The 25718-nt window shown below is 37.5% G+C and overlaps 1 protein-coding gene across 1 annotated transcript in view; it reads left to right on the top strand.

Moving 5' to 3' along the window:
* Positions 1 to 10280: 10280 nt before the first annotated feature.
* LOC134755847 (major facilitator superfamily domain-containing protein 12-like) overlaps positions 10281 to 25718 on the top strand; it is an 82900-nt gene continuing 67462 nt past the window's right edge. Inside the window, exon 1 of the mRNA XM_063692479.1 lies at positions 10281 to 10333. Within this exon, the coding sequence (XP_063548549.1) occupies positions 10317 to 10333 (17 nt within the window). The 5' untranslated portion in view covers positions 10281 to 10316. The remainder of the gene's footprint in view (positions 10334 to 25718) is intronic.

The following is a 25718-nucleotide window of genomic DNA, read 5'->3' as shown; positions in this document are numbered from 1 at the left end:
AGGTAAGAGATTATAATACCACACGTGCGCCCACGCACATCGGCGCTTGCGGAGCCGAAGCCATGCTTATTTGTGTATAGTATAATTTGATAAACGATCACTCGGAGGCACAATAATCCACCAAGATGAGGGGATATCAAAAACTCCATTAACGTTATCATTTCCCTGAACTTTGTTACGAAGATAATCATCCCTTCTACTCCACGTCATAACAATTTCATGAAGAACTAGCTTTTGAATCAGTAACAGCAGCTAGAGTAAGTTTAGCGCGTGCAGGATAAAGTGTAATAGCAATGATTCAATTTGAGCATAAGCTTAATTACTTGACATCAATTATCAGGCAATTCATTAAATCTCTCAATTTCACTCCCCTTTTTACTCTCTTTAGGGATGATTTCCGACATAAAACTATCATATGTCCTCACACAGACAGACAGACAGACATATATTAGTATAGAAGTATGGATTATGCGCTATAAAACTTACGAATACGAATTAATGTTAATTATAACTCTCGCTGTAAATCAACAAGAAAACCCATTTACGCATAATAGACTATGTTAATCATTCACTTCAAAGAGTTCACAGAGAATTATGTGGACATTATGTCAATAGTTAAGCCTTTGACTTGCGCCATTTAAATCCATTTTGACCCGCCCGAACCATTCACTTAATCTCGACAATCAGTCCCCGGTCTAACTGCCCCTATTCAGCAGCGAACAGCAAAACACACAATAGTCGTGATATACATTATTGAGATAGCCAATGCCATCGAAAATAGATTAGCCTTTATTTATTCTTGTATGGCATATTGGTTGTGACCTACAGTAAAATTTTACGCATGGATTTGAAAGGAGTATGGTACAGTAGATTTGTTTATTAAAAAGTTTCGTATATAAAAAAAGAAAAAGGTCATTGAGTGCTACGCAACCATTTGTAACTAGTGCCAAATGGTTCGTTATTTCTAATCTAAGGTACGTAACGTAACAGACATATTTTACTATTATCTTTACTAATTCTAGTACCTACCGACGAGTAGGTAGGTACGTCAAATGATTAGTATTGTTGTGTGAGTTGTGTCATTCAGTGAGTTAAGCTATTTATTCAGAATCACATTTATACTAGCTCGTTATATTTATAACGGGCTAGTATAAATGTGATTCTGAATAAATAATAGGATTGCCGATAAGGTTAGTTATAATCATATTAAGCCAGCTGAATTGAAATACTTAGTACTCAACAAATACACTTGGTCAGCATGTCAACAGTTGTCAACTTTTATAAATGATAAGATATCGTATTGATAAATTATCTACTTTTATGAGTATATATAGGTATTGCATCGATGGTGAATGCGTTAATAAGACACTTTGACGGGCTCCAGATAAAGTAAATAATATAACATAAATTACTAATGCGCGCAAGGCATACGAGGCCTATGTTGGCACTTTTGTGTAAGGAAAGTTGCATCTGAAAATAGGTTTTAAATCATCTAAATAGTAAATATTACAAAATACTAGCCGTGCCCGCGGTCTTGCCTATTCCATCCATAGGTATATACATGATACGTATTATATAAACATACATAAATCATATAAATTAGTAATTGAAGCTATTACTGAAACTTGTTGTAATATAAGATCGATTTTAGTCGCAAAAATGTAAAATTTATACATTTAGTCGGTGAAATTGTACACCTTTTGTTACGTAATAGAAATAACAAGTACTGGTTTCTATTAGCACGTCTTGACATCTTGCCGTTTTACAGATACATTTTTTGAAAACAGAATCACTATATTAGTAATGATTTTTTTTCTGATGGACGTTTAGGTAAACGCGCGTAAAGCACTGATTATGTCGCTTATTTGTAAATTTCGTAAAGTTTGGTCGGCTAAAAATGGTAATTTTGTATTACTCATATTCTGTACTCCACCTTTTACAGACTACATTTTTATTATTATGACTGAAGTAGTATAAATGAAACTTAGACTAAATCAATTTTCTTCAGAAATTACTTCAAAACAAGTGACAATTTCTCTGAAAATCGACTTAATTTCAACGTACTTTTGATACTTAAACAATCTACAACATTTGCTGAAACTGTCCTTATCATTTTGTATATAGGTAATTTACCACCATAATTTTTTGATGAATTTTCAAAAACTGCCCTTTCTCTTCGTATATTACCGGTGGTGACGCACGCTTGCGACCTCATTATTAAAAGGCAAGATGAGAAGACGTGCTAATAGAAACCAATACTTGTTATGTAGATATTACGTAACAAAAGGTGTACAATTTCAAAGGCTAATTCTATCAATTTAACATTTTTGCTCTAAAATCGTTACCGGGCTCATAAGATATACTTAAATTTAAACAGTTGTGAGACATACTAGCATGAAATAATTTTATTCTAGTCTATTCTAGTCTAGTCTAGTCTTAACCGTGAAATTATTTAATGTAAGATATACTTGTTATGAAAATCAATTTCATCTGATAAACACTTGTCCAGCAAACTCTTAAACACATTTTAATATTTGTATATATTAAAAAACCCATATAATATTTTTTAAACATATTTTATGTGTACTATTTAAGTAAAAATTAAATATCTCAATAGTTGGCACTATTGAGATATTTAATTTTTACTGATGGACGTTTAGGTAAACGCGCGTAAAGCACTGATTATGTCGCTTATTTGTAAATTTCGTAAAGTTTGGTCGGCTAAAAATGGTAATTTTGTATTACTCATATTCTGTACTCCACCTTTTACAGACTACATTTTTATTATTATGACTGAAGTAGTATAAATGAAACTTAGACTAAATCAATTTTCTTCAGAAATTACTTCAAAACAAGTGACAATTTCTCTGAAAATCGACTTAATTTCAACGTACTTTTGATACTTAAACAATCTACAACATTTGCTGAAACTGTCCTTATCATTTTGTATATAGGTAATTTACCACCATAATTTTTTGATGAATTTTCAAAAACTGCCCTTTCTCTTCGTATATTACCGGTGGTGACGCACGCTTGCGACCTCATTATTAAAAGGCAAGATGAGAAGACGTGCTAATAGAAACCAATACTTGTTATGTAGATATTACGTAACAAAAGGTGTACAATTTCAAAGGCTAATTCTATCAATTTAACATTTTTGCTCTAAAATCGTTACCGGGCTCATAAGATATACTTAAATTTAAACAGTTGTGAGACATACTAGCATGAAATAATTTTATTCTAGTCTATTCTAGTCTAGTCTAGTCTTAACCGTGAAATTATTTAATGTAAGATATACTTGTTATGAAAATCAATTTCATCTGATAAACACTTGTCCAGCAAACTCTTAAACACATTTTAATATTTGTATATATTAAAAAACCCATATAATATTTTTTAAACATATTTTATGTGTACTATTTAAGTAAAAATTAAATATCTCAATAGTGCCACTTTCAATGGTCGGGGAGCCCAAGAGGGCATTTTTGGAGTCACTCGAACGCGTCAGATTAAGATAATGGGGGATACCTTGCATCCTATTGAGTACCTCCATCAAGTATGCGTCTTTAAAGCCGAGCCGAGAGTCCAGGACAGCCCGTCAGAATAGTAAAAAAATATTTTATCGATCCGTAAGCGAGTGGCAGGGTCACAGTTGCAAAAAGAAAATCGCGACCTTAAAGTAATCGAGCGTTTTAAATTTTTATTTAATTTTGAAGGGAATAATGCAAGAATAACTAAATAAAAAAAACCTGCCGATTTGGGCAAGCAGAAGTGTCAAAAATCGTTTATGAAGTTTAGTGCATTCAGCTCTTTTTCCTTTAACTTGTTCGCTATCTCTGACTCCTATTTGTAAATTAAGCTCATTTATATTTTTTAGTTGTAGCAATATTTTTTTTACTTTCTTTCTCTCTCACACTGTCCCCATATACCCCTCCGTTGTCATTATTTTAATAATGTGCTTTTAACGAAATAATTAAACAATGTTAATAACAGGGGAGCCCAAGATGATAAAGTAACTCGAGCTTAAAAAAATTCGTTGTTAACCAACATTTATTTAGAAATCATCAAACTGTAATATCTCTTGAACCTCTTTGTCGATTTTGATCTCCTTAGCGGCATTCTGCACAGTTTTTTAGGCACAAACAAGTTTACAAATAAAATAAACACATACGACTACAATTTTTAAAATTATCTTGAAAATGAATTTTTTTTTTTTAAATCGTCAGAATAAGGATACTGCTCCACATTATCGTCAGATTATGGTTAAGGCTTTACATAACTGGGACATCAATCTGAACCTGTCTCTATAATAATCGGACACGCTCGAAGTATTTCAAGATGGCGGTTTTTTTTGCAACTTTGTAACTCTGTCATTTACTTACAGATCGCTGAAATCGTCAGATTATTGAAATAGACACTTTTGTAGAATCCCTTTGAATATCTGACGCGCACTAGTAACTCCACATGGTGTTTTTTTTACATATAGTCTCTACGACGCTCGAGTTACTATTACATTTAGCATCGGGAGGTGACGATGCTAAATGTAATAGTAACTCGAGCGTCGTAGAGACTATATGTAACTGCTACAATAACGTTTCCCACCTGAGGCCGGTTTTATTGAGTCAGATTAAAGATGACCGTTTTAACAGCCAGCAGCAATATAATTTAGTATCTAAGATTAGGGTGAATGGTTAAGCAATAAATTTTAACGGGCCTTCGGTTAAGCGTGAAGCAGGAAACAGTTGACAGATATTGGAGGCGAGTGGATGGCCGGCCAAGAGAATGTGAGCTTATTGAATATTCATTTTTGATTGCCCAACAAACCGAGCCTTTTATTGGCCGCGATAGGATATTCAATGAGTAGAACCTCATAAAACAGAATGTTGATTGCAGCGTAGGCACGGAAGTTACGTAAACTAGTCGTATGACGGGATAACCTGTAACATAACCGCGGTAAACTATTTAACAACTTTTATTACCTAAACTATAATTAAGATTGTCAAAACAACATCCCTATCTTCGCGTTTCGGCCTATTACAATCATATCAGGCGCTGCATCCAAATGCAGCGATGGTATTTGCTATTCTTTTTTTTATAATGGCTGAACTGCGCTAAGGACATGATACTGTCTCGCTTGCACACCGTCGTATCATCGGGAAACGGCATCATTGTAATAACCGCCTTAGTAATCGTATAATTTCGACTTGACTGCTTATACGATATTCATCCGCTGCAAATATGAAGTGATTTTAGCGACCAAAAAAAGCGAAGCTATCGGGTCAACGGCCCGTTGTTTTCAAAACCAACAAACTTTCGTGACGGTAATTTACGCGAAAATTATACGGTCGATTACTGGCGCACGAACAAGCCTTAATAAAAAAAGTATTCAGGTTCTTTAACTACCTAAATCTAGACTTTTTAGAGTCATATCACCATACTTACCGCCATTCTATCTTTTTTCTAAACTACCGGTAAGAAACATTAAGTTCTCATATTTTTATTCCCAACAGAGAAAAGTGTCCTATATTTGAAAGTGCTTTGAGTACTCAAATAAGATAAACGTGATGTGTGTGTTTTATGTAGATGCCTACCTAGTTGTGACATAAAGCCAAGATACAAGTTTGTATCGCTCCTCTGGGTACGGAAGTGCTCGCCGTGATGACTAACAGAATTTCACGCACGAAGAGGCCTTATTGGTTTTAGAAGAGGCACCGTTGACGCGATCACGTTCGCTATCCCTGCTCGCCATCGCCCTCGCCTGTGGGCGTCACTACCACTTTATTACTTTCTTTATTCCTTTGAACTTTACAATATAAAAAGAAAAATTAATATAACATTTGCATGAATGCAAAACTCTAGGGACAAGACCTGATCCCATCTAAAACATTACATGTAAAAAGATGCAAGTCTCGCAGCGCAATTCGTCTACTACAAAATAGTTTTGAGATGTAATGCGAAACCAAGTCGGTTATTTTAGTCAGTGCCAGGGGTTGTTAAAACCGTATCAAGATTAGATACATTATTAGATATCTTTATTTTTCAATACCTATAATGACTTGGCCATCGCACAGCTGCATAATGACATAATGATCATCGTCAACTGTTAAGATAATCCTAATTAAACATAGCGCTAGCCGGGCTATTCCTAACCTAATCACATGCAGTTTGACCAATAAACAAACGAGTACGAGTAAAGCATTGTGTGCGATTGCCATGTCATCGCATCTTCAAAACCAAGTTTGGCTTCGCAAGCCACATTAGACCGTTCCATGTTCCCCATTAAAAACAGTTGGAGTCGTCGTCGTCGGACACGGCGAGGAGGACATTATTATTAACATATGTATTAAAAAATAAAGATATCTTATCTTATAGCACTGACTGAAATAACGATTTGGTTTCGCATTATACATCTCAAAACTTTTTTTTAGTCTTAGAATTGCGTTGCGAAACTTGCATCTTTTTACATGTAATGTTTTTTTTTATGTGATAGTCAGCAAACGAGCAGACGAGCCGCCTGATGGGAAGCAGTCATCGTCGCCCATGGACATAAGCAACATCACAGGAGCCACTTAAGCATTTCCGACCCTTGAGAACCCTAAATACCCGCTTCTTGAAGAATCCCATGTCGTAGCATAAAGGAAATACCTCAGGAGGCAACTCATTCCACATTCTGCACGTTCTGGGAAGAAACGAGCGAGATGCCCGCTTATTCTTGGTATGCCATGTGTTTAAGAAGTGAGGATGAGCTTTACTCCTTTGGCGGGAGGTGCGGTGATAGAAACGAGACGATGGCACCAGATCAAACAGTTCCTCGGAACATTCCCCATTGTACAGACGGTAGAACATGCAAAGACAGTCAACGTCTCTCCGAAGACTAAGAGGTTCTAAGCCGTCAGTAAGTTCGGGATTGCCGACAATACGAACTGCCCGCCGTTGGATGGAGTTAAGGGGAAGGAGCTGGTATTATAGGCAGTCATCTCTTTTTGTAGGCAGTCCTTTTTTCGGGTACTACTTCTTGTACGTCAGCTACCACTTTTCTCATAGCTTATATATCTATACCACACTCATACCCATCACACACACTATACTCGTATTCATACCTACACAATACTCATGCCCATACCAAACTATACTAAACTTATCATATCGTTAAGTGTAGCCAGTAACAATACAATTTGTATTGTTTGTTACTGGCTACACTTAACAATTACACCCTGTATACCCATTCCACACTATACCCGCACTCATACCTATACAATATTAATATCCATACCATACTCATACTATACACATATCATAACTATATACATCTTCATGTTCAGATCGTTACATCGTAGTGTACCTTTACTTTACCTCTTTGTAGGAACTGCAAAGGTAACTTTGTAATAGCAAATATTTATATAGGATTACTTATGCAGTTTTGAGGTTTTTTATATGGTCTGCTAGAAGTACCTTAGAATTATGATGATCGGTGAGTGTGTCAGTGACAAAACTAAGGAACTTTGACGTGCAATATTTCTTAAACTACAAATTCAAATTAAATGTTATTGGGAATATATTCAAATCATATACTGAAAATTCAGGGTTTTAGCTTTAGCCAGCATAAAATTACAGGAGGTTGAAAATGGCCTAAATGACTTCGCCAAAAGGATGGTACGGCGGTGCCTCTTTGTTTTGCTCGACTTGGCGGGGGCATGTAGATATCGCCTCGCTTCTCGCCTGGAAGGTCGATAAAAACGACAGGGGAAACAATATCATACACTTCATTGACTGATTAAAAAAAAACGCAGATAGGTGAAAAAACAAGCTTGTTATCTTCAATTAGTTTCCGAAGAGAGCGGACGGCTAGAATCATAAAGCGGAGTAATATAGTCGGCAGCGGGCGGTTTGAAAAAAAAACACGTTTTGCGGCTCAATGGCGGCGGTTCTTACCGAGAAAAGGAAAAAGGGCTACCACGTTCAGGCGGGTATACTTCAATCAAATAATATCAATAGATAATAAATAGATTGCAATCAAATAAGATCACGTGAATAAATATTAAATATTGCAAGAACATGGCATAGCTAGGTGGCTTAAAACTCGATGTAGGGCACCACACCACTTCTATCTAATGACATAAAACTGCCCAAATAGATATGTACAATAATCGAGTAACCCAAATCTGAGTTAAGAAGCTAATGCTATCTTTAATCTGGAGATGAAATCTTTATAGGTACATTCGTAGGTACGAATAGGTAGGTAGGTAGGTAATATGTATAGGTACACATATTAGATGTCGTGATTTCCGTAGGTACGAAGTTACTTACACGTGCTTACACGCTCTTTGATAGGAGTTTACTAACAGGGCCAGCACCGCTCAAGTTTGTTTTCAGTTTGGTTCAGTGTAATACGTAATAGACTACATGTGCAAACAAGACTACGGTCAATAAGTTTAATTAACGACGCACTGCAGCGCCGTAGAAAGGACCTGTCACATTTCGGTTGACGAGCACAAAACTCGGAATTCTATTTAGAGAAATACGAGTACCCAGTGTTCACCTGGATTAACTATTAACCCCTAGCTGCCACTCATCCGAAAATCCGCGAGAATAATAATCTGGCTTTGCTGACCAATACCCTCAGGTGGAGTTCGAACCTGTAATACTGTTTGATGACGGCCCCATAATTATTAATATTAATTTACTCATTTAAATTTCAAACTATAAATTGATGTCGGATGAAATGTGAACGACAACACAATAATTTGACTTGTATTTTAAAATGTTAACATCTTCGTATTTACGTAAGCTGCGTTTTTATATCCCAAATACTAAAATAACAGTTCATTTAATATCTTTGTACTAAAATGGTAGACGAGTTCAACAAATTGGGGCAATTTAACTGTCATTTTAGGATCTAGGATACACAAGATCGGTAAGCAAAGCAAGAAAAAAACTTTTAATTCAATCCTTGCAAAAGGAAGACAAAAGTGGAGGACCCGCACGAAATCGCCTTTTCATACAAACGTAGTCCTCATTTTCCTCGCTGGATTTTAAAATTATTGAAAATATTTTAACACATGCTCCGAGCTAGTACTTATGTAGGTATTACCAAAAAATTTACAATTATCGCTTATCTTGAACAAATGTTGATGTGGTCTCCGACAACGCGTAGTCGTTACGAACATCAAGGTCAAAATATACCAGGGACAAGGGTCGCAGTAGAGACCAATATACTTTCTAGATTAGTAAGCAGGCCGCCGGCCGGCTCCCGGACTGTTAGCAATATTTAAATTGTTAATCTGTTATCGAGGACCGCTGCTCCAGATCAGATTGCATATCTAGACATGCGATAGCGTGTCCAGTCAAGTTCAAAGAAAAAGGAACTGGTGACGCAGCAACCGTGTGTAAGTTTTTACGTATAGGCTATTTTATATTGGTCTGTTATTTTTCTAAAATTTGGTTTGTTGGTAAAAACTAGCCACGTCATATCCTTTATAATTTCAGGATTTTCCACACAGCACAGAGCTTGGCACCCATATCTTAGATCTCAATTCTTTTGTCGGCAAGTCAACGACGACACATATTCTTAATATTGAACTTGGCTCTCATTTCACATTTATGTTTTTGTTGGGATATTTCTTAAAGAACTTCGCAACTGCGAGACATTTACTGCATAGCATGGATACTAATTTATATTTGATATGCAAATGATTGCAGTCAATAAATAAACCTTATTCTTTACGTGCCTTAATGCTTGTTACCTTTTTTTAAATGTTGGTCAAATTAATTTCTCTCCCACTATGGATTTATGGCATTCTTGTTTTACATTTTTACAGACTCTTTCACTCGTCGTTGAATCATGCGACCGTTATCTCGTCAGAGTCGTGCGAAAGCGACATCCATTTACCGATCCGAAAGTCTTTGAACCGTCTTAAAGTGCCTTAGAACCGTCCCCTGTAGCAAAGACCATACAATAGTACGCCGAACGTTGCCGCATTCACGGAAACTGGTTAGTTTTCATTTCACGATCAAACCTAGTATTTAATAGCTATCACTTTTATCGCTTAGTCATCGAACCATGTCTATTATAAGTGTTTGTTGCTATATTTAACTCCATTTCCTATTGCTATTATCACGACTCACATTGTAAGAGCACTCAGTTAATGAAAACCGTTTCAGATCACTGATTCTTACCATTGCACTTGATAGGTTTTAATTAAACGTCATTTAAATCTGAGTTTAAAACTGTGAAATGTTTTGTAAATATATGTTTACATGTCTGCGTATTTTCCAGATACCTGATTAAAAAATACACTTTGAAACGAATCAACGTCATGCGGGCTTTATATTGGTAAGCGTTTTCTATTTTATTACTTATATCTTTTTGTTTTATTACGGTTTTTTAAAAGATTAAGTATGAATTATACAATTAATTAAACATATTTCTAATTAAATCATGAATAATACTCGTACCGTACGTAATCAAAAACTTTCTAGAGCAATACAAAAGGGACAGTGCTCCAAGGAGAAATCCTTGTCAGCTTATACTCGTAAATAGGGTTGGTAAGGCGCGTGTAACTAAAATAAAACTAAATAATAAAAATAAAGTTCCTGTCACGTTCAATTCATATGGTAAAAGATTTGCCAAAATTTTACATTTGTACATAATTCGATTTTTTACAGCCGACTATATGTATGTTGGTACTTATAGGCGTCGCCTTTGACTGGGTCTTAATAGGTATGCTCCTTTAATCCCGACGCTGTGCTCGGCTTTCTTCTATCACGCGGAGGTCACTCTACAAATATTAGCCCAAATCTATTAGTTTACGGAGTGTTGGTGTCTTGTTGACACACTTCCCACGTCGGAAAATTAAACCTTGCCCAGTTCACTACCTTCAGGTCAGTGTTTCCACATCTTGCTTTCGTGTATCATTGTTGAATGATACATTTTTCGTATGTGGCGAAAACACAATAACTATGCAAATTAGCTATAGGTGTAATTTGTACAGTGGCGGCTTGAAATAGATTCCCAGCTAGTAAGAGGCAACAGGAGTAGTCATTTCACCAATTTCACCAATACTCGACTGTTTCCTCCGTGGTTTTTGAAGTAGTGGTTTTCAAATATTCGCAAAAACGGCCTAATTTACTAGGCCGCAAAGAGAAGCATGGTATTCAAAACTGACATATTTTAGCCTAAAAAGCAAAACAATCCAACACAGATAATTTCATTAATCATTAGCATTTAGATCTCAAAATTTCGTTACATTTGGTTAAAATTTGGAGGAGGAAACAGTCGAGTACCAAACCTACTTTTTTGAGATTTTTACGCAGGATTTTTCGCCTAACCTGGCGTTGTCCTTATCGCACTAGTTTTAGGAGCGGCTTCCGTTAGCGAGACGCATATATTCACCTAAAATATTTAAATCTCAGTTAAGTAATTGTAATTTAATGTATAATAGTTTAAAAATCTTACTTGTGTTGAAACCGAGACCAGATTATGGGGTATAACATTTTTTTTTATACTACGTCAGTGGCAAACAAGCATACGGCCCGCCTGATGGTAAGCGGTCACGTAAGGCGGTAAGGTGTTACATGCGCGTTGCCGACCCTAACACCCTGCACCCTCGTAAAATTGGACCCACTTCCCTACTTCCATTGAAGCTAAAAAATACCATCGAGCTGATCTGATGATGGAGACTAAATCTATTTACTGTCCAGCTCATGAACTCTAAAAAATTTATAAATAATTCCATTTCAATGCGTCACTTGCTTAAAATTCTGGAACGAAATTAAGACAGTGTGAATTTTCATTATAATGAAAATAACCTCAAATAAATAATAAATAGGTTATAACCTCGTTTAAACAAAATTATAAATTTGTATTTCCTATAAATCAAGTGTTATTTTTACTATTTTATTACCTACTGTTGAAACTCCTAAAACAATAAAGTTCAGTGTCATTCACTTTCAAATGCTTACAAACAAATAATATAGGATCTTAGCATAATAAACTTGTAAGTATATCCTTAATCTGAATCTATAACTTTTATAGGAATTCGGGAATTAAGAGCAAATGCTCTTACCCCCAATTTTTCAACACTTACTTACTTACTTCGCTGGCTCAGCGACCCGAAGTGGATCTTGGCCTCCGATACTAGGTCTCGCCATTCGTTCCTATCCTGTGCGATCCGACGCCATTCAGCCGCCTGGATGTCACATAGGCCCTTCTGGACCTCATCGATCCACCGGTACCTAGGCCTTCCGACCGGACGTCTCCCAGTTAGTCGCCCCAGATAAGCTCTCTTGGCCGCACGATCCTCTCCCATCCTCTCCACGTGGCCGAGCCAGCGAAGCCGAGCAGCCTATTTTTCAACACAAACCTTTGTAATTTTTTATTTAACAGAAACGTCTGCGAGCGATACTACAAATCAGCTCAGTGTGGCTCAGTTGGCAGAAACGATTGGACCGGTGTTCCAATGGTCGCAGCCTAGGTTCGAGTCCTGCCGGAGTTGTAAATTTTTCCATTTTCCTTTAATTCAAAAATTATACAAACCTTTGTATTCTGTTTTACGGTGGTTCTAATGCAACACTGCTTATTTCATCCAAAACCATTCCACCTTCCCTCAGCGCCTTTACCTTATTCAATTTCGATTCGAATTTAGGATTAGGAGACAATGGCCCTAGGGCCAGTATTATTCCCGTAGCATCCACTGTATCTGTGAAATACAGTTAACTAATCATATTATGATAGCTAACAATAGCAAGTTAACAAGATATATCATTCGGTTTTTGCTTGAACGCTTGAACAATATTAAACGCAAACAACTTATTACTGCCCCAGAGGCGTTCACCTGACTATGAACCTGGTACTATTAATTTATTTACCTACCGAGCTAGGGCTAAGCAAATATAGCCTTCATTTATTGAACCTTCAGGCAAAGATAAATAGGGCTACAGTTTGTCGTAGATCTGGCTGGAGTGCTATTCCATTGTGTTTATTTACGTCTAGTATCGTAATTCTTTTACAAAGTTAGCCAAATTACGTTCACTTGATTTGCTTTTTGTTTTCTGTAGCCTCTGGCTGCGTTTTGTTTGCTTAGAAGTTGTTGGACTGCATTCGAATATTAGGATCATTTCCTTCGGCTTCCGTAGGAATAGGCACTGATATTTTCGACGCCCCGCCAGCGCCAGTGCTAAGTTGTTAGCTCACTTATTCCGATGTAATAATTACATAGTTGTACAAATATGTAGTTTAAACTTAGTCTATTCGCAAGTTTCTACCATTGTATATATTTGACTCAAGTTTCAGTTTAGTTTTGTTTTGTTCTGCCAACGCTCAGAAATGCTGGCGCAATCCTACGTTCAAATCAGATGAACTACTTGAAGATAGGTATTACATTGACTTAATGATAGATTTATAAATAGCTAAATTCCAATCAATACAATACTAATATATGTAAGTATTTAGTTAACCTTGTAGGCAAGTAATCAAGCGCTTAAGATTAATTGGTGTTTCAATTTTCATTTCATATGTACGATTTGCTCTCTGAAACTTCGCTGCCATATGATGTGCATTTGCTCTCACTCATCCTCGCTTTATCATTGCGTAGTTGCGTACGTGGCGGCCTGGCGGGTTTAAAGTTTAAACGGTAGGCAATCAGACATTGTCTGCCTAGCGTGGTGAAATTTATGTTTAAAAGTGCATTTAGAAATAGCACTATTCCGTCATTTTCGAAAAAAAAAACGTTAAAAAAGCCTAAATAACTTCGATATCGTTTTTATGTGCCAAGATAATTTTAATTCTTGAGAATTTATTGCAGTTCGATGTATTTATAGAAACCACAAGAAATGTTCTAATGTTTTTATAGTCGGTTTAATGGCGTGAGCTAATAATGTCTACTTATATCTCGTTATCAGCTTTGTAATTGAACTATAATTTAATTTTAATGACTACCTATATTATAACTCAGTACATAGATGAATGAATGAATAGTGATCGGTAACGTTTTAATTTCATGGCAGCGTTGTCAAAGGAATCTGTAAAGTAAAATTCAGCTGAAATTATTAATTAAGGTTAATAACCTTTAAATCCGATCACTATAGATGAACTCTGCCCAATCCTTAGCATCTATATTTAGAAGGTTTTCTCTACTTTATAACAAGTTAGCGGCTAACGACGGGTGGCATTCATTGACTTTTTGATTGTAAATATTCTGATACCTACAGTCCGTTTCTAGAATACTTTGTGAGAACAAAGGGCCGTAGCCGAGGCTTCAATGTGGTTATAATCAAATTGTTAAGGCTAACTAGAGTTAATTGTATAAAGCGGAGTACTTAGCTAATTAAACATATCCAACAAGTTAAACCGCAACGATACTCGGGCGGCGAGCCGACGTCGAGGTCACAGTGAAACTTCAAAAGTCAACCGAACGCCCCGAGGTGCAAGTTTTAGAACTATCACACACGATGGCTTTTACAGCGATAAAGACATACATCGGTCGCAATACAGTACCGCTGCTGCTGCACTCCAACTACGCGCCATTCATTCTCTGGTGCCTAAAACATTCGCATGATTTAGGGGCTATCAATGCAGTAGGTAGTAATACGGTGACGCCATAGATGAACTAACGACAATTTATTTCTTCTCGTTGATATTAAAAATTATACGTTTATAGACTGTCTATTTTTTAAGAGTAAACAAAAAATAAATTGTAGATGTTAAAAAGTGCCGAGCAATCTTTTCCGCCTGAAAATCGTGTGCTAAATTTTATATAAGGGTTCGAATAAGGGTTGCTTGCCTGAATCCGGGTCGGAGGTTACTTCCATCTTGTATATAAATACATAGCTCAATTAGCACCTTTCATATAAATACTTACACATACATGAAAATGTTACAGATTTTTATGTGGTTATGATGATATGGTTATTTTAAATTTTTGTTGAGTTAGTTACTTCTGACTCTCCTTTAAAATTTGGAAGCCGGTTAAAAAAGGAATGTGTAGATTTTTAAAGGGTCTGCAACGCGCATGTATCACCCCTGTAGTTGCAGGCTTCCATAGGCTACCGTAACTGCTTACCATTAGGCGGACCGTATGCTTGTTTGCCACTTGCGTGGTATAAAGAAACAGCATCTAGTTGGCGTCTTACAGGTACAAAATCAGCAAAGTATTACCTACAAGTCATAATAGAACAGACACCAATCAAACACAACAACCGTTTCAACGGCTGATAATTAATTACACGTAATTAATGATGTTTCGTGCAGAGAGTGCGGCGAAAGGAGCAGAGAGCCTATCGCAAACCACGTTCGACGTGTTGCCCCTCTGTCGCACTTGTAAATTTGTACGTAAGTGTGACAGGGAGGCAACACGTCGAACGTGGTTCGAGGTAGGCCTTCAGCACTGAGAGCTGTTTTCACACTATGACGTTGTTCAGGCCGTGTAATCCCGTTTTTTTGAACGGTCAGGCAAAACTGTGTCTAATCCAAGAACGAGAACACCGTGCTCCAAACCGTGGCGTGGACGAGGTTATTGAATATCAAAGTTACGGAAACTGCCGTCCCCCTACCGATGCCGACCAATCCGCCGAGAGAGATCTACCGCAACTCAACCAACTTCAGCACTTCGATGGAATGACTCCTTCCTTTTCGAATTAAAATTTGCTAGAATAATTAATCATACATATTAATGAGCTAATAATGAGTAATGGAAGGTGTATTAGGCGTATAAACACCCCGAGACTTTTCACAATAAAATATCGCACAATAATTTGCAAGGCGTTAACTTATAAATATTTAAACCAAACGACGCGCCGGCAAATAAAATTTTGTTGATAACAACAAAAATGCAACGCATTTTTATATTTTCCAGCTTCCGCTACAAAACTGAGGCAATGTTTTCGTCAGACAATGACAATTTTTCAAAGCTACGCTTTATAAACAACGCTGCAGCGCAATCGCAATGCGTAACAAATAAATTCAGTGGGCTATCGCACGCAAATGTACGCGGTATTGTGCATTTTTTGTGATTGTAATGTGCACATAACATGGTAAATTTTAGTTTTACTGCCATTACACAACTTTGGGAAAAAATCACAAATATTTAATAAAATAATTTGATTTGTTCCCAAAGTTATGTATCGAGAGCAGCACCAGTTTCTGTCGCTATATCGTAATTCCGTAAGGAATTCGTATAGGAGGTGCAAGCGCGTACTGCTTGCCCTTAGAGTTGGTCAAAGACGCCTAGTCTTAGTAAAATGGCATATAGTCGAGAAATTGGGACGGGTTCCGCCGTGGCGGGATGGCCTAGGGGTTCAAGGCGTTAGACCTGATTGCTAAAGACGCCAGTTCGAATCCGGCCTTGACCACTGGAGGGCTTCTTCATTTTTAGGGTTCCGTACCCAAAGGGTAAAAACGGGACCCTATTACTAAGACTCCGCTGTCCGTCTGTCCGTCTGTCCGTCCGTCTGCCCGTCTGTCACCAGGCTGTATCTCATGAACCGTGATAGCTAGACAGTTGAAACAAATACCAGGCCTATGGAACTCGCGAGCTCGGAATTATACCTATTACGAATCGCCTCCCGTTCACGGTAGATACGCTAGTCAGTTGGTTGCCACACGCGCTCACGCACGCACGCGCTATGAATTTATTTAATTAAACATGTAGTGTTTATTATTATTACGACAAATTTATAGTTAGATATCTACCTTTATTAATGGGTTCTCTATCATTTTTATTTATTGTGTAACATCAATCTCTACCTGTATTAAAATTACACGAAGTTTTAAAACTAATTATTGCTGTGTTCATTGCGCGGTTAATAAAACAGCGTAAACCCTGCGGTTACTGCAGGGACACACACGGAATATTATAACTATTGGAACTTAAAATGCTTATATGTAGCTATTTTACGATATGCTGTTACCTATACTGTACCTTATTAGTTTAAATGTTAGTTTGATCAATTGATTTAAAGAGGACCGGTCGGAGGAATTTATACTTGTACCTAAGTAGTTAGGTATCTTCTATAAAATCTATAATCGCAATACCTACTGTCGTAAAAGACACATTCAAATAACCTGAAACCTACACTAAAACCAGCCACAGTCAAATTTAATAACAGATCACTTAGAGGAGGAAAAAAATCATAGGTAGGTACATTATATAAAAGTAAAACAGTTGTAAATGAATGATTAAAATACATAATTTAAGATTTAGATTTCATTTTATTTCACTCCGCTGTTAGAAATGACAAAATACCTACTGGTATTTATCATTTCTAAGTGTCGGCAACCCTAGCGTTGTGCCGGTGCGCGCGGTGCGGGGAGCGGCGCGCTGAAGGTCACTCCATTGTATTTTTGTGTAGGTATCAAAACGGTAGGTATTTGCGTTTTCTTTGAAAGATAAGTATCTGTTCGTAAGAACTATTATATAATCTGTGCAAATACTAAAAACAGAATAATATAAATATTTAAATGGGGCTCCCATACAACAAACGTGATTTTTTTGCTGTTTTTTTTCCGTAATGGTACGGAACCCTTCGTGCGCGAGTCCGACTCGCACTTGGCCGGTTTTTTTTTACAGCCATTGTTAGGTCTTATACATCGCAGAATTATCAAACAATACCTGTAAATGATTTAAGGATACATTCGTCGACTAATCGAGCAAACCATTATCAGATCCTGAGTGGAATTCTCAAGTTTGTTTTTACCACGCGCTCGTGCGTCTATCTAGTGCCACGAATCCGCGATTAATGCGGCAGCCAAGGTAATGAATTTGCTATATGTTATATGTAGATCTGTTCGCGATATCTTTGCGAAGCTCGAACGTGCACCTAAATAGTGGTAAACGCGGGATACTCTGAGAATTCTCTTAATTAATGATACAGAGAGAAATAGGAATAAACTTAATTAACATGGCTGCACGGATGAGACTGCAACCTGTTCATCGATTGCATAATTACAAGCGTCCGAGAACTTGGACTTCAGATAAGTTTTTAAATGAAGCTGGCTTAAGCTTGTGAAACATGATTGTATCAAACTAAAGCTATTAACGTTCTGCAAACTACTTGAAACTAGTGTTTGTGACCTGACTCTATTAAAGCGAAAAGTCTTTTTGCAAATCCAATGAGTTAGAGCCGACTATAAATTATTAATCTACAAATTATAACTTACAAGTCTTCAACCAACTGTGAGTTATTGTCAGGAATAAAAGAGGAAAAATTGCCCCTAGTCTACTGTTGAAATAACATATCCGTAATAATGTATACCTACTTACGTTTCATACGCAAGTTTTGACGTAGGTATATTCCATAAATACTGATCATTTGCCTTGAGACTAACTCTAAAGGGGGGTCTATCGTCCGGCGGACTGGTAAACAGTGGGTTACTAGTCTGCAGGACGTTATTGGCCTGTCAGTTGTTCGGTACTGTCAAATTTTTGTTTTAACCGACAGGCCGATATCGTCCGGCGGACTGATAATCAGTGGGCCCCTTAAGTTTTTAAAGGGTCGACAACCTTCAAATTGATATAACAAACAGTTTAAAAAGCGATTTGTGAAGCAAGAAAAATAGGTACATGTCAACATTAATTTTACACACGATGGTCTTAAAATAGTTATTTGTGCAACAAGAGAGGAAAGTTGGTTTTTCTTGCGAGTGTTTATTTTGAGTCCCGAGAAAGCGAAAGATTCTATAATTGAATCACGAGCGAAGCGAGTAATTCTAAGTTAGAATCTTGAGCGTAGCGAGGGACTCAAAAACACGAGATGTAAAGTACTTTGCTCTCGTGTTGCACACATAATTTCTCACGTCAGTAGTGAGAACATATTAAAGGTTAAAATGTATTTCGAATTACACAGAATAATACAGAGAAAAAAATATTGTAATAAAAGTATGAAGTGGCCTTCACTAAATTAAAAAGCTACTTTGTTTCTCTCCTTGGAGAGAGGAAAGTCGCACTTTCCTCACTCCAGGGAGTGACGAAAGTAGGCTTGTTCGAGCTGCTGAGGTGAAAAGAAATAAACAGTTTTTTTAGCTATGAGCTAATTTAGGACTTTCGGACTCGTAAATACCCAGCATTGCTGCATTTTTTTAACGGAAGACAGTCAGCATCGAAAGTAGCTCATTAGTCATTAGAATATTTGTCAAAATATCTAGCTGATATTAGACATATCTGATATCGATAAGAGATACAATATGTCTTTTCGACGCGTTGTTTCATATGCTAATGTTGATTGACTTTTAGCAAATGTGTAATTGTGTATGTAATGTGTATTTGACATACATAAGTACGTATGTAGGTATGTCAAATACAAATCATTTGTAGGTTAATAACATACTCGTTTATTGACACTGCTCCGCCGAAGAAGTCATTTTTTAAATTTCGCTTGTAGGTCAAATAAATATGGTTAACTATAGTCAATTTAAGCGAATCAACGGAACGGGGACATAATATTGTACGGACACTCGTGAGTTATTTCAATTTGTAACCGTGCATCCGTCTCAGGCAGACCATTATAAGCGTGAGCTTCCATCCTCATCATCATCATGTCAGCCGATAGACGTCCACTGCTAGACATAGGCCTCCCCCAACCCAAGGCTGGCCACTCCGACCGATCCTGTGCCGCTCGCATGCACCGAATTTAATAGCGTAAGCTTTATAATAATATAATCTAAACATATTTTAATACCTTAGACTGGTTAGACTGGTTGGTATTATTTAGAAATGATGATGGTAATATCAGAGCTTATGTTGTGTGACGTGCCGCACATTCCATTTTTATTGTCCGTTTGTTGAATGCACAAATTACCTTTGCGTGTAAACTTTGCAATGTGGACAAGTTAAGCTAAAAATAACTTTTGTGGTAAATTACTCACTCAGGCCCACTTGCACCATTCCACTAACCCGGGGTTAACCGGTTAAACCGTTAACCCAGTGTCAAATTATAGTGGTAACCATGGTAACTCCAGGTTTAACCGGTTAACCCCGGGTTAGTGGGATGGTGCAAGTGGCCCTCAGTGAAGTTAAATAGGGTATGGAAGTTCGTATTTATAAGCGCACCATTTTCTGTAGAACTTACCTGAAGTCTTTTGACTATAATTATGATTTTATGTGTTAAAATGTTATGCCCATGATAATATTAGAACAATTTTTCTTTTTTAATATTTTTATTTCTGTTATTTCAAGTAGAAGCACTAATAAGTATATAAATTATAAACCGAAATAAATGTCATATACGAAGAAAAAATTATCACAACCTCCAGTGCCCATGCCGAGAGCTGAAATTTCGGTTTACAAGACTGCCCGTCCAATTCGCCTCCGTCTATTATTTACTCTGCTATAAAAATTGTTCACGGGAGCTATATGTATAGAATACTCTTGACTTGAGTATATACACTTGTCTACCACGCCATGCTATATTCAATTACATATAGCAAAAAATATCAATGACAAAGGCGTGAACGTCCATTCAAAATAATCAGGACAAACAAAACGATTACTAACCTCACAAAAAACTTTTACCTACTTTTAATCAATTAATTTCGAATCAATTTTGTTTCTAGTACCTATAGTGAAATATTAGAAAGTAAGTTCACAGGTCTCGATCTTGAGGTCGCCGCTATTATTTCAGCTTTTAAACATTTTGTGCGTCTTTCACCTCGGTCCACTCGATTCGGAAGCGGCGAAGTGTCAAGTGCAATTGAAAAATAAATTGTACGCGCAAATACACAAGTCACGCTGCATTAATCCGCTTCTAATGTTGACTAGTTTGTGCCGAAATTTAATCCGAATTAACTTTAATCCGAATTAAATGGCTAATGGTTAATGGCCATTAACCTTTTTAATTGTTAATTTTTAATGGTTAATGGCATTAGCGTTCGGCCAACACTGGTGCCGTGATGGCTTGATATCAGCTACAATTTGTTCAAATGAGAATAGGTGGCACATTACTTTTTAGATCACTGCTGACGAGGGCATGTAGTTTGCTACAGAGATACAAATCTGCAAAATGTCCAGTCATCTCTGCAAATTATTTAGAACGTTTCTGGAATTGACCGGTCTCGGCGCCATCTAACCGCAATGTCACTGCCGTCCCGCGCAAATGAGGACATCTGACTATACGAGTATCTCGAAGTGGAATTCCTTGCGTTTTGTAACTGGGCTCTTGCTAATATTGTATTTAGTAGGCTGCGTTTCCGATACCGATAACCGATTGTAGCTACTTTCGTTTTTAAACCATCGTTCAAAATTATCCAGGTTTTATTCCATATGAACATGATAAATGTTATCATCATCAAAAAATTACAAACAGAATACAAAAAAATTACATTATAAAAATACCAACCACAAAAATACGTATTACTTAAAAATAACCACAATATACTTAACTAATACTAAACCTAAACTAACCCTTAAAAACTAGTCGAACAACCCACCCCGCATCGCTCCAGACGCAAAGGTGCCCATCACGCTTGCTGCGTTTCCGTGTTGAACCGCGATGGACAACCTCTGCGCCAGGAACGACCCGGAGCAGGGGTAGAGACCCCTCTCCCGCAGGCGACGCCCCAGCTCCCCAAGAAAAGTTTTCGCCTCCGCGCACCAGCACCCAGACGTCTCCACAGCAAGGGGAACGAACAAGTAGTTCGTTAGCCCCGAGTACTTGTCCCTCTTTAGGGACGCCACTTGCTCAGCGGCTGCTCCTGCCGACCGCATGGTGCGGCCAAGGTGCGAGGCGGCGAATGTGCTGACGCAGGTGGCGTCCCACAAACGTCGTTTTTAAACTAGTATAGATAAATAAACATAAATCGTAGATGTATTTAAGAGAATATGAATTATTTTATTTAACACAAAAAATACAATACTTAAAGTATACCTAAGAAAGACACAAATCATAATTAATTACCTAGTCGATATTTTTCAATAATACTAAGTAGGTAACTTATTTCCGTTGCTTTATATTTGTTAGTTGAATAAAACAAGTAGGTTTGACATTGTCATACAACATACGAGTACTTGTCAGTACAACTCCGTCTGTCAATATCCTGTCACAAGATCAAAAGTATCAAAACCCACTTGTCCATGATATGCCAGCAGCAAATCCTGACATATGTTGGCCACATAATGAACAGATGAAATAATTATAGTTGTTGAAAACACTGAACGCAAACTAACTCTTTCACTGATCTAATTATACCAAAAGAGCCAAATAAAAAAGTGACCCAGTGATGACCAAGATGTGTATTTGACTGAGGAAATGACACAGTTTCAAACTGCTTATTACTCTTCCTAATTCTAGATATCAACATAGTGTTAAAATAAGGGCGAAGGGAGCGGACACTTTACTATCGGCAATAAACAAATATATGCTGCCGGTCCTAGTGGTTAAACTTTCCACAGAGTTAGTGCACAAGCACGGTAAACAAAACTTGAGTGGCGACCGGAACGCGGACGCAAACAAAGCCCGCCGCCGCTGTGGTCAAGTTCGGCAATTCAGCGCCAACGGGCCGAGGCGCCATATCTCCTCCGCCCACAGTATGCTCTGGCTTGGTCTGGATGTAACCGCCCATTCAATGCGTTTACCCAAAACCTATTTATGCATCATAAATCGGTTTCAACTTAATTGACGATTGCACTAATTATATTAACGTAACACCCCGCTAATGGTTGCCGCGGTTTTAACGTTGCAATTTACAGTAGTTTCCGAAAATTCGTGCTCATAAACGCGGTTACCTGACGACCGGCAATGCCTTTTGTGGCGGATAACTAATTTATAACATGTGACAATGCTGTAGGTCGAGATTGCTAGGCACCACGCGACGAGGAAATGCGAAAAGTTACAAACTTTGTCGTTATCTGAACGCGCCGCGGAGCATCTGCCTTGAGAACGTGCCAGCTGGTTAAAAAGTGAACTTTTTGTACTAGCTCCGTATAATAATCGCTGTTACATTGAGTTTATACAGCCGCCGTCGTTCCGGATATCGGGGAAAGACAATTGTGGGAATTTCCATTGCTACGCTTAGTTAAAGGCCCTGAAATACGAGTCGATTATTCATGTTTCACTGAAGCTAAAGCATTTTAGTGTTACTTATACTGATTCTGTAAATAAATGGAAGTTTTTGTTTCACCAATTTCCACGTTTCAACAAAACACCTATAAAAACCCAGCTACCGTAGCTCGGATTCTTCTTTCGTAACCGTTACAAATGTGAGAGCTTAAAAGCTTGTTTTTGTTAAAAAATTAGCCTGTCAAATAAGAAAAAGGAAAAATATTTAAGAGTGCCGCTTTTCTTGTGTTGTAGCTATACTTAGATCTTATTAAAAGTAATATCCTATCGAAAATAGGCTTAGGAAAACGACCCTTATTATTCAAACGAGTGAGACGGATTTTTATGTTTTCTTTTGCCAGCGACTTTCAGTAGAAATTAAGATTATTTTATTTTATTTATTAAAGAACATTCACATCATACATATTATAACTTACATCAACAACATTTTAAAAGATAATAAATACTGATATATATGACAAAAAATTATTGAGTACATAACATAACAACAGGACGACGAGGAGGAGGACGAGGCGGAGGAGCATACCTACTCTTATATATTGTCAAATCTTTAGAGTCACGTTTCAAATATTTATCATCACCTTCACCGCTCAGATATATATAGGTACATATCTGATCGCAACTCGGCATCAATAGTAGTGCATGAGACTACGAGTCAAAAGAATATACCATCCACTAAAGCTCTATAAAAACAGGCGTAGGCGCATCACATCGTATACATCTTTAAATATTATCTATTATATTATACCTAAGTATATATCTCTATTTGTAATATTGGAGGGTGGCATATATTTTTGGCGTTTGGAGCTTTCTATGCATTACTATTGATGCCGACTGCCGACTGTACCTACCTAATTGTATTGTTCATCCAAAAATAATGTTTGGAATGAAATCAGTTATAATCAAAACGGTCAATAGTTCAATCGCATCGGTGGGCCAATGTAAATTCGGTACTCCCACGGTCTAAAAAGGTTATTGTCGTTGCGAGCTATTATGTCCAAAATTGGCATGTTTACAAAATTTCGGCAGGCGGTGTCGTGCCGTGGCCGTTAGCTGGGTTTTTACAGCCGTGGGGGTCGCTGGCGTATTGAGCAACGATTGACCGTCACGAGTACCTTAATTAGTTGATCGTTGGCAGTCAACGTTTGATGGCATTTGAAAAGCTGCGGTTAATCTCAAGTACTTGTTCCCGTTCTACTTTGAATCGTATTTTATACGCTGCTAAATAAACTTTGTGTTAATTTAGAGTTATTTATTTTTAATTACGGAATTTAATTGGACTGCACTGTGGCAAGAAACATTCAAAAACAGTACAGAATATTTATAGCAAACTTTTACTATTTTAGCACTTTTTTAAGTAACCGCTAAGAACCGATTCATTCATTTATTTTATTTTTGACATGGTTGAAAATCAAACATAAGTACGTTTTCCAGTATACATATTTTGTGGTTGGCCGACAGCTCCCAAAAATTAAAATTCTGCCACAGTAGGTAGTCGCCTTAAAATTCAAGCATAAAATTGCCAGCAAAGCCACCTAAAAATGTCTGGTTAGTCGGCTATAACTAACGTCACCGACAGAGCATATCGGAGCAGTAATTGAGTGCCACCGGGCGCGGTTATCGAACATTTCGAGTCGTGCGAAAAGCGCGCTGAATTTCCCCCTATCGGCTGACTTGACCCTTTTGGACAATCTTGATGCCTACTCCACTTTTTTAGCGGCAAAGAGCACTTTTTTAGAATATAGTCCAACACATCCATCATCGATCTATCTTCTTACTCGAGTCTTTATTTACTATAAAATCCCGCCCGAAAAGTAAACAATCATTTTGACTAAATACACCACTATAACAATAAAAGTTTATTACTAAATCACTTTATTTTTCGTACGTAAGCACGTAATAAAAATTTGTACGAGGGCAATATCCAAGATTCGAGTTTATGTAGGGTGGAGTAAATGGAGTTATTTTTTGCTATGCCACCCGCGGTTTCTCACTTCATCTGATTCGGCGTTTATAGCTGGGATAGTGCGAAAAGAGCCGTAAAATCGCCGATAAAAGCGCTTTATCGCATCCACATTTCAACGAACGTTCAATTTACTTTTTCTAATTTGGTACATAACCCGCACGACGTAGACTGAGTAGCTCGGCGTTTAATGTATTTTTAGGCACTATGCCGGGACGAAAATTGAATTCGAGAAACAGAAAATAAGCAATAAATATTTCAAAGCAATAAAATCCATTATACTGATAACTCAATATCGTTCATTTCGAGGATAACTCGCCCAGGAGTGCTACCGAAGGCATCCCGAGTCACGACGCGAGTGAGTATGGGTATTGTCCTTATTCAGATCAATTTATCATGATACAGATCGTGTATCTAGTGCGGTCTCTGTTCCACCAAGGAAACGGTACGAAATAATGTTGGTGTGGAAGATATGCGGTTGCTATCGAATTGGTCGCCAATTGTGGATGAGCTAACCTCGTTAGGCGGATAGGACGCCTGGCTAGAATCTGCAAGCAAGCGATGCCTTGGCAATTCATTCTGCAACCTGCGGCGCAAATGACCGCTTGCAGTAATCACAGGGACTCTCAATGGGAGCCGATTTCCTGCCTATAGTTTATCCTCATTCCGCTGCACTTAGCAGACGCGTTATCACGAACTATGGCCGCAG

This window comes from Cydia strobilella, chromosome 3, assembly GCF_947568885.1.
Source record: "Cydia strobilella chromosome 3, ilCydStro3.1, whole genome shotgun sequence".
NCBI lineage: Eukaryota > Metazoa > Arthropoda > Insecta > Lepidoptera > Tortricidae > Cydia > Cydia strobilella.
Note: the sequence above shows the minus strand (reverse complement) of the source record. Positions and strands in the feature narration are given on the sequence as shown.